This window comes from Cinclus cinclus, chromosome 20, assembly GCF_963662255.1.
Source record: "Cinclus cinclus chromosome 20, bCinCin1.1, whole genome shotgun sequence".
Lineage (NCBI taxonomy): Eukaryota > Metazoa > Chordata > Aves > Passeriformes > Cinclidae > Cinclus > Cinclus cinclus.
Window position 1 is genome coordinate 8,738,079 of NC_085065.1, and position 11,335 is coordinate 8,749,413.

Here is an 11,335-nt window from a genome sequence, read left to right on the forward strand (position 1 = left end):
AAAGAAAAACTAAATTTAACCCCAGCCAGAAGGAGACAATAGGTACAAAATTGCATTAAAAAATTGAAATAATCTTTCCAAAATGGAAAATTCAAGCAGAAAGTGAAACACAAACCATAGAGATAAGCCCTGAACTGGAGAAATGCTATTGCCAAGCCTGGAGGACTGAATTGTGGTGGAAGCTGGCATTAAAGCTTTAGCAATATCCAATACCTAGGCAAGCTGAATGGGAATAACTAACCCAAACTTGACAGGATATCTTGCAAAAGAGGCCATTTCCCACATACCTGGAGTCTTAATCATGGAACAGTTAAGTCCATTAGCAGGACACTGAACTTTGCCCTTTTGTTTGGAGGCAGTCAGGATCACAAAGGCTGGGTGTTACCAATTCCCCCAGTCCTCTAACACTCACCAGCCAACCAGCTACATGCTGGACAAATGCCCACATCCACCCTCTTGCTGCAGAGGGAGAAAAACTACATTAAAGGTACATGGCAGTAATGTAACACATGAGAAAGGCATGGCTCATTTAAGAAGTCAAGACATCCTTTAATCAGAGCTGGACAGTGTGGAGGGATGGAAGGTGCCTTGTGCAGCCTAAGAAACCCATCCTGAGAAACCCTTCCACTTGCTGCAGCTCTCAGGTACCAGTTTTAAGCAGTCACTCCCGTGCACAACAGAAACCCTGCTGCACTTAATGGGACAGATGATGAAACTCCCCTTTCTTTCATCTGAGAATTTACCTCTGTACATAATTAGAAGCACAATCATTAAAGTTAGCATTCCAAATTGCTGTCAGAAACCAGCCACACAAAGTATTCCTACAGGGCTACAAGGCACTTTACAGACCACATCACAAAGCCTGTCCTTAAACCAAATCCCAGATCTGTCTGAAGAACAGTTCACCCGCTTCTCTCCAAAGGACCAAATTAAACCTAATCCACTTACTAACACAAGTGCAGATAACAGAACTAAATGTAGTTCTTATCTAGCAGACAGGCAGTCTCAGTCTGAGAAATATTTATCTGTTTTGATACTGCCTGACCAATCCCACCAAAAAGACCAGACGTCTGGCAAGCTGCAGAGTTGGAGGCCCAATCGAATAAATCAAGCCTGAATGATGCAGATAAACTAGAACTAAACAAAACAGAAGGTAAAAGGTGTTTCAGACCTGGAAAATAATGACCTGTTTGAAGAACATGGAACTGAAGGTACTGATAAAAATAATACTGAGAACAAAGGGGGGTCTGGTATTCCAGCAAATCCAGTAGGGGCAGTAGACAAGACAATGATGATGGCTGACTCTGCATGTGGCTATTTGCAGACTCCACCTTGGTGCATTCATTTCAGATTTCTTGTCCGGTTTCAGTTTGTGATTTAAGGAGTTAATTACAATTGAAACAGAATTTGCAAACTTCCCTTATGTGCTCTTCTCTAAGGAGAATGCAGCAATGAGATTACTGTACAGAATTATTTTGATTTGTTGCCCATGCTTCTGGTGGAACTATCAGTTTCTCCTCTGACCTTGCTACTCTAATTCTACCATACTGATGTCAGCAACAATGAAGACCTGCTCAGCTAGAAGACTTTCTTTGCTATCTGGATCTCCACTTGCATAGTAGGAGGTTGTACTGTCTACTGTGGGGTATAGATCCTGTTTAATCTCACAGTCACACCTATTTACTTCCCCAGAAATATTTGAGCATGAAGCATGCAACAGGGAGTTACACAATTCCCAACCAACTGTAGCCAGCCAGAACTATATTATAAAGTGGCATATTTACTCTGGTGTCTGGATGAAGATTACAAGTGAAATTATGTTATTTTATCTGAGGTAAAATAATTTTCATATTTTCCAGAATGTGTTAAGCAACCGAAGGAACTTCTGAGTGAGAACAGGAATGTTTTGGACTAGTTCCTGAGGTAGATGTAGAAATACTAAATAACTTGTTTAATGTTGGAATAGAAGTCCACACTTAGAAATCCAGCTACACGGATTAAAATTGCAAAGCAGCACGATGAGAACTTGGCATCCTCTGCTACCCCAGATGCCACAGAAAATGTGTTGCTTAATATAAGTCTTACTAAGGACCAATAGCTCAGAGGACTTAACAGTATTTCCCTTTGAGGGAAATAAAACAATAAACTGAGATCTCTGGCTTACAAATACATACAGTTTATGTATACATCTCACTCTTAAATTCCTGCACCATACAATGAAAGGAGTTTCAGAAAGGTCTTAAAGGCAGAAGTTGCAGGCAGATCAGAGAACATTTTATTAGAAGAATTCAGGCCAAACAATCAAGACTTGCTGAATCATAGAAGATAACTTTCCAAGGCTGATTTCATCTACATGTCCTGAAACTGGCTATCATCATTGTGGAAAAAAATTCCACCTGATACAAGCTGCTAAGAAATAAATGTAGCCACTGAGCCACATTCACAGGTTTTGCTCTGTAAAGGTCAAGAGAGCTAAAAGTAACATGAAGAAAGCCCACTATATTAAGAACACAGCAATAATGAAACACAGCACTAATAAAACACTGACCATGAGCTTTCATTGAGAGATGACACAGGCACTGCACAGGAGCACATACAGGGACAGAGGTTCTGCCTGGGTGCCAAAGTTTGTGCCAGCTGAAGATCTACTCCAAATATTTAAAGGAAGTGGTTTCATCACTAAACCAAATTATTGGGATTGTGTGCTTTGCTGCTTTTTTTTAGTAGGTTCATTTCTCCTGTCAAGCTAGGAAGCTATGCTATGAGCAGCTGCTACTCCAGGACTAACAACACCACTAATTCATCCTCCAATACTCCAGCTTCCAATGTTTCTGTTTGCAGCACAGAACCACAGAGGGTAAAGTATCACAAGTTCCTTCCCCATGCCTGTGAAACTTACCCAGCTTCACAAAATGACCTTTGTTACAATGGGGTTTACACTGGTGTCCTTGGAAGCAACAGATGGTCAGGATGAGCTGCTGCCATCAGCATTTTTCCTTTAGTCTGTGAAATCATTCACATAGTCCCCCCAACAGTGGAGGCATTTTCTCAGTTTAGAAGTGAAAGCAGATCAGCTAGAAGATGGGATAAAACAACCAGTGAAGCAGCAATGTCCTTAAGACACCGAAATGGGCTGGATTTTGTGGTTATATAAAAAAAAGAAACACTATCTCAATCTGATGTATGAATTAAACGCTCTACCTTATGAACAGGAAATATGAACACATTTCCTACAATTATTTCCTCTTGCAAATCCTTCCCTGTAGGTCTCAAAGGAAACAACGGATGCACCTAAAACAAGTTTTCATTTCTTTGCTGGCTGTTCAAGGAAAATGCAAGACTCTGTTTTGTTTTCATTTCTTAGCACCTCACTGAGACAAAATCTCTTGCTCAGCAGATTCGAAATACTTTACTGGCTGGTGTCATTACCTGTACCTACAAAGTGATGTAATGAGAAGAAAAGCAAGGGCAGCTTCAAAGTTGTACCCTGTTCTTACAAGCCACCACATTATGTGACACTCCTAAGCCACCCCCACAACATAAACCCAGCAAACCTATAAACCTGTAGCAGGGTCTCAATTCTTTAAATGGTATCTTACACTGTGGGTATAGAAAGGAGAAATCTTGTTAAAGATGTATAAGCATTTAACTGAGTGATCTTTGATACTTCTAAAGTTTTCCAACTGATGTACTGCCAATGTGTTTTTTGTGTTCATTCAAGATTTATGATCTTGGTCCTGTGACAGACACTCTGTTCCCTCTAATAATTTGAGCAGGCTGAAGGGTTGACTGTTGGCATGAACTGCTGGCTCATGTGTTACCTTACGTTGTTTTTAATTGCAAGTATTCCTGTCTAGAATGACACGCTTGTGTCAACACAAAACAGGCTTGGTGCAAGACTCACAATGGAATTTGAAACATTCTGTAGTGCAGAAACACTGGAATCTGTGAGCTTGGTTTCAAATCCTTCCAGGCAGATGCTTTCTGAGAAGCCTGCATCTGGTTTTCTAATCCCCCTGAAGTTTGAGAGTGTTTAGCTGAAGCTTTACATCAAGCTCCTGCCCTAACAAGCAGGGCCAAGTTGAACAAACCTGTATTTGCCAACATATCCCTGGAGAGAACAGTGCACCTCTGCTGCAGAGTCCTGGTTTTCCAAAGCTGGAGCGTGTGGTGTCATTTTAACCTTAAATGGAAACTGAAAATAAATCTTTAAAGTTTACAGTCATTTAAAATACAAATAGCTTAGCAAGGCAGTCATTCAGTCCAATTTCTCCTCAAATAATAAGACCTTTGAGACAGACAAGACTGTTTGCAATTAAAGACAGAGGGTAAAAAAACACCTTGATTTATCAAGTGCATGGAAGATGGCTTGAAGATTCAGGAATGATGGAATTTTGGAATTGTACTGGAAGAAAAAATCATCCTAATCAGTGTTATAAAGACTTTTTGGATATCCTTATAAAACAGTTCTACAAAAGATGAGTTTGCTTCCACAGAATTCTTTTTGTTTCATCTTTATTGAATACAGTGGGATATCTCCCACAAGCATAGTAAAAAAAAATATATTAAGCCTGAAGTCAAGTGATGTTCTTCACTTGGCCATGGGAGAAATTTTTCAGTCCAGTAAGTATAACTTCAGAGTGAAATAAAAAAATAAAAAAAAAGGAGAAACTAATCAGGGCCATGAATCAGCCTCACTGGGGAACAACAGGGCTATGCAGAACTCTGATCTAAATTGCTATCAGGGTTAGAAATCCAGCCCGGGGAGCTCACAGTGCTGAGCACACGCTGAGCATGGCAGACAATTTTCTGCTGCCCTCTGCAGGGAAGCCTTGGGCCTTGTCATCCGCAGCCAGGCCTGCACAGGGTAAGCAGGCTCACTGAAGAACAGAGGCGTTTTCAGAGAAGTTTTACAATTTACTGGTGTACTGTTACTTCAACAGTAATCTTCACTCTATTTATCTTCATGAATACTGCATTTATAACTGCAAATTAACCTTTTCACTTGAGATGATGAGCCAATTATTGGCATAACTGAGGAAGTTTTGATGGAAATATTAATCCCTAGATCACTCCATCATATGGGAATAAAAGACCAGGCCCTCTTTTTTGCAACCTCAACACTATGCTTCCACTCTGCTTTGACTGCCAGGTACCAAAACATAACCAAGAATTGAAAGGTACCCAAAGAAAAGCTCTTGTCTCACAAGCTCTTGTCCTCCTGTGCTCTCTAGGAAAATATTAAGGAACTATCACTGTGTCATTCACTTCTTCCTTTTAAACTAGTGCATGAATTATTTTTGTCTCATACACTGGCTGATTTAAAAAAAGAATAAGAAAAAAGAAACCAAACTCCACCCCCTCACTGTACTGTGCTCCAGTTCAGTCAGTGTCTAAACACAAATCCATGAAAATATTTTTGAGATAAAAGTGATTAATAAAAAATGAGCATGTTGAAGGCCATTGTTCCTCAGCTGACTAAGCCACTCAATCCACTTACATACTGCATTTGAGAACACTTCCTTTAACTCCAGAGCAAAGGTGAGAAGGACATGATTCTAGTTCCACATCTTCTCTTAGGGACTCTGTGGAGGTATTTTGTGTTCCCATCTCATTTGCCACAACACAGACAGCAGAACAGCATCAGGAACCTTAATTCACTACTGTCTGTAGGACACTGAGATTATATACTGCAAGATACATATAAGCAGAGATATTTTCTTTGTCATTGCACATCTGATGTTGCATCAGAATGTAATAAACACAACTGTGGGACTCTCGGGTAATATGCCCATACACAAGAAGGTCTGATGTGGAGAAATCTTTGTTGGGAGGCAGCCTTAAGCACCCAGCATTCCTACTGGATGGAGCAGGCCCCCCTATATATCAACATATGTATCTGCAAAATGTGTATCATGTACTTGTAATTCCTTTACGCTGAAATGCATAAAAATAAACACAAAACTACTTGTTCTGTATACTCACCACAGCTGATTTTGTTAAACACCAGTACAAGAATCACAAATGGACATTAGAACCACATGGAAATACAACAGACAAGCTTGAAGGAGGGAGAGTTTTTAAAGCTATCCAAACCAATCTGACAGCATCAAATTAAAAGGAAACCAAACTAAAAGTTACAGAAAAATACAGGGATCAGCATGTCAAAGCTGACAGAAGCCTGGCAAACAAGCTGAAGATTAGAAATTAAATACTTCTCAAGCAATTAATTAGGAACACAGATGTATATAATACAAACAAATCCTCCAGAAATGCAGTGACTCCTTACACCCAGCACCTGCACTCCTGTCTTCAGGGCAAGGGTGGAGAGTTTATGAACAGCTCAGAAACAGTCTAAGCAAAACTCTGGAGATGGTGTCGCATTTCTGGCCTCAGGCCCAACTCTGCAAGAAAGCCAAGGGACTTGACACAGCTCAATCACTGAAGAACATAATACAACACGGAAGCCAAACTTATTTCTGACCAGGCTCAACCTCATTCATCAGCATCATCAAACTGGCCCTTCTCAACTGTTCTAACTCTCGGTGGAAAAACAAAGCAAGGTGTGTGGTGACAGCCTGGCTTGTAAAACCAATCCTCCTTCCACATATATGAGCCGAAAAGATTATTTTCCTCAAAACTTCCACAGGAGAAATCTTCAGCATCTAAAGAAGATAAAACAAAAGGTTTAAACCACGGGAGATACTCAGGAAAGTAGTGGAATAGTGTAGCAGGTAATAATGGAGGTCTATGGCATCTTCCAGTTCACTATTTCAATTTGATCTGCCAGCACTCATGAATTATAACTTTAAAAAAGGCAAACAGGAAACTGAATTTGGCAATGTCTTGATTTTAAGGAAGGTACATGCCACACAGACAAAAGTTTTCCAGAAAGCTCAGTGATACACCTGGGACTCAGAATGTCTGGCAGCAGCTCTAAGAAGGCATGCAGTTTTTTCACATTTTCCCTGGGAATAAAAGGCTCATGAAAATATTACTTGTATTTACCTCCCCCCTTTCTGCTGTTTTCATAAAACCATCCCAGTGAGGAGTCCTCCAAACCCTTTAAGAACTGGGTCACTGGACAGAATGGGAGGGTGGGATCCTGTAAAAGCTGGCTCTGAACAGCATTTCCACTAGGCTAGAATTAAGCCTAATGGGCCTGTATTTAACCAATCTGGCATAAAAATAGGGCAAAGTGTTTTAACAGAAGCATAAAGATTCCTGGCCAGCAGACACTGAGCAAAGAAAAAGCCCAGAACATGGAGGAGTAGAGGACCCAACACAATATTCCACGTGTCAACCTTCCAGCAGCACTGCCAAACAAGCCATCACAGCAAGAGCTTAAGACATTTAAAAAGCCATAAAATGACCAATCAAGAATATTTTTGTATTTGTAGCAGTTAAATCAGACACTAGTACTCAGTATCCTTCAGAAGGACCTGAATCCAATAATCACAGCTGCCTTAGTTTGTGAGGATTTAAAGAGCTACAGGTGGGATGAGCAAGTTAAATAAAGGGGGGAAAAAGGAACAGCTCCAGTACAAAATTCAAAACATTCAACAAATTAGAGCATATAAGAGATTAAAACGAAAGCTCAGAATGGAAGAGAGGGAAAACCTCCAAAAAGTGAACAGATTACCCAGTGTGAAAAACCAATACTGCCTTTCTCACTTTCTTCCATTATCAAACAATGGAATTTAAATAAAAAAGTTTATTTTCATTATGGGATTAAAATAAACAGAGGATTTATATTTCTTAAGCAAAGAAAACTGTATTCATTACGAAAAGGTACACATTAATGAGAAGAAAATGGAAATGGTACTATTCTGCATCAACAAAGACACAGCAGGTATCAGTCACTGCTGGCTAAACTCCATCCACCCGTTCTGTGCTAAGAACCAGCCTGGTCAATGAAAGGTTGAGACTCCTTAATATGTGAATCACCATAAAAACAAGTTACAAACTGGAGGAATAATTCAGCTCTAAAAAGGTGTGAGTAAAACTCCTTCTATTCATTACCACTTTTATCCATGGGACTGATCATGTGCACAACCACTTAGGGGGATCAAGCTTTAACAAAACCAAACAAAGTCAAACAAACAAACAAAAAACCAAAGCAAAACAAACAAAAAACCCTCAAAAAATCTACAGTAAAAGCAACAAACCATACTCAGAGACTGAGCACTGTTCTAAAAAACTCCATGTTCTAGAGAGACATTATAATGATGTCTTGAATGCTCTTGAAGAATTTTTACACAAAAAAAGTTAATTCCTGTACACCGTGCACCTTTCTCTTCTGCTTCAGAATAACAAAGATACAATACTGAGAACTTGCTTCACCAGAGAAACTCAACACAAAGATGGAATTCTCCTCCTTACAATGCTATTCCCAAAGAATTCAATTGCTTAAGTGAGAGTTCCAGGTGAAGTCCACAACACCAACTTTAAATCCTGTATTTGACAACAAAATTGTGCATTACACATCCAGGAGGTCAACACAACAAGAAATTGCTTCCCAAAATAGAACATGGAGTTACTTAAATACATTCTCCTGCAAAGCACCTATTCTCAACTATCCAAAACTCAAATGAAGCACAAGTAAATGCGTACTCACCATAAGGACTACAAGCAGATTCCTCTAATTCTTTATCCCAGTCCTCCACCTCATGGGCAGATGCATCTTGCTGCCCTGAAGACTCAGGTATATTGGAAACTTCACTATCCCACACATCCAGGTCAGCATATATATTGCACCAGCCCTCATCAGTAGAGCCACTGGCATCACCTTCATTGGGAGAGGTAGAAACAGATTCACTTTCTTCAGACTTGCCATCAGGAATATGTGGAATATTCTGCAGCAAACATTCTAAAACAAGTAGAAAGCACCAACAGATACACTCAGAAATTAAACAAGAACAGTTAAGTGCTCAGCACACAATAATTCAGAGAGGTACAAAAATCCACTTTTTGACTACTAATCTTATTGTAATACATGCAGTTTCCTATATATGTAATATCACTACAGAGCTGCTTCACACTTCAGATGCTTGGGAAGAGTGGACATAGCCTTGCACCACAGCATCAGTGCAAATCAGGATTTTACACAGACTATTTCTGGAAAATAACTCTGTAAACTAGGGCAAAGGACACAGCAGTCTTGTTTCACCACATTCACCTGTAGGTATTTAAAAAAAACCCCAAACAACATGGTTCTGGTTAAAAAAAAAATAAAAATAGCATTGATTAATTACTCATGGACCTAGGCATGCACAAATATCTACATGGAAGTAAGTAAAGAGGCATTTCCCGTGCATCACCAAAAGGATTTAAGTGTATTTCTTAAGTAGTGCACAAGTTTCAATATTCGCGACCTGCTTCATCCTGTCCTACCTTTCCTGGGTTTCCAGACCGCAGTTTCTGTCCTATTAGGAAGCTGTTTCCCCTCAGAGTTCGCAGCCTCAGAGGCAGCAGCCATTACCTACAAGACAGTTCTAAAAAATACAGTAGCACCTGAAACTGCTACCACATTGCAGCCTTCCCGAGCGTCTCCATTTGTTCCCTTGATCAATCAGAGGTTTAAAAACAAACAGGCATTCACTTCAAAAGGCAAATCTGCAGAGGTTTAGCAAACTGTGCTGCTGCCATCGGTCACCGCTAGCATTAGAACAGCCCATCGCCTCACTCAGCCCAACCCCGGCCCAAAACGTGCCCCTTTGGGAACGGCAGCACGCTGTGAAAGCATCAGCGGTAATAAAGACACAAGAAGTGGAAAAAGTACTAACACTGTGGGGAGCCCACATGCCAAAGGGGAACCTCCAACACCACCGAGGGGCTGGACCAAGATGGACGGAAAGCAGAAAGAAACCTACAGCTGCTCTGAGGAGCGCACAGGGCCAGAGACGGCGAGTCCCCCTCACACTCCCAGCGGAACAAGGGGGGACCGGCGGAGGGAGCGGGAAGCCGGGTCCCCCAGGGCGGCCCCGCCCCGCGCTCCCCGGAACCCCCGAACCTTCGGGGCCGAGCTCACGGCCCGGCCCGGCCCGGCCTGAGGGCACCACCGACAGCCCGGCACCGCCCGGCACCGCCCGGCTCCGCCCGGCACCGCCCGGCCCTCGGCGCCCCAGGGCAGCGCCGGCGGGGCGGGCCCGCGGCAGTGCCCGAGGGACAGGCCGCGGCACAGGCGTGAGGGAGAGGCTGCCAGGGACGGCGGGACCGCTCCCTCTCCAGCCTTGGTGCCCGCAATGCCGCGACCCCCGGCGAGCCCAGCCTGCGGAGCCCACCGTGCACGGTTTCGGAATCACAGACGCAGTTCGGCTGGAAAGACCCCCGAGATCATCGGCTGCAACCATGACCCAACACCACCACGTAATCGAGACTGCACCCTGGACTGCACCCCACCCAAGAACTCTGAGAAAGCACCTTTTCACTCATTAAGTTGTAAATAAAGTATCAATACTTCTCATGGCTGGGTGGAGTTTTCCCCTTTCCAAAAGATTAACAATTTCCTTCCGGCCTCGTGGTAGCAGCATGCTCCGAACATGAAGAGAACAGGAAGCACCTTGGCTGAACAGCTGTGGCAGGTGTCAAGCACATGTTCTTGCAGGGAATGTGCATCCCTGGGGAGAATGGCAAAGTTCTGCGAGGAACCAGAACAGCTGACAAAGAAGGACCCACTCTTTGAAGTGATGGAGTTACCAGCTTTGTTGGACTTTAAAAACTCCGAACTTTGCACTTAAAAACTTTTAGTTGTGCAGCTGGTGAAGCAAGAAGTCGTTCAGGAGAGGGAGTAAAAGCGTAAGGGGCAGGGAAGGTATAAGTGATTATCAGCAAGGAAATCTCAATGTCAGACAATGAGGTGACACAGAACTAGTGGGGATATAGGAGGTGGCCTGGCTAAAAGCTTGGGAAACAGAAAAATAGGATCTACTTAAGATCTGGTCACAGAAGGAAGAATCTTACCAGACTGCTGCTCCAAACTTAATTCCCAGCTAGTTAAGTTACTAGAATTCATTGCTTGAGAGGAGCTGCAATTTCTACCTGAGTGCAAAATCAACAAATATTTCTCTGTACTATCATTACATCATCCTTCAGTCACCAGGAAATTGCACAAAGGAACACTAGCTGCATGTTCTTGTACTTTCTTTACATTTCTCTGATGTAAAGGATAGCATTTGTTGATTTCTCAGGTTTGTGGCTCTGTAAGCAGCTGAAGACTGCACTCTTTCAAAAAACATTACCAGTTTTTTAGGCATGGTGGCCATAAAGTTGAACTGTAGATCAGAGCTTTCCACTCTCACCTCAAGGACATTGCTAAGACATCTCTATTCCCCCT

At 42.1% G+C, this 11,335-nt stretch overlaps 1 protein-coding gene across 1 annotated transcript; it reads right to left on the minus strand.

Moving 5' to 3' along the window:
• Positions 1-6,495: 6,495 nt before the first annotated feature.
• On the minus strand, positions 6,496-11,255 carry COPRS (coordinator of PRMT5 and differentiation stimulator). Its single transcript, XM_062506566.1, is given in 5 exon segments — positions 6,496-6,665; positions 8,618-8,869; positions 9,394-9,494; positions 9,921-10,270; positions 11,241-11,255. Coding segments are annotated over 5 exon segments (888 nt in total).
• Between the last annotated feature and the right edge of the window lie 80 nt (positions 11,256-11,335).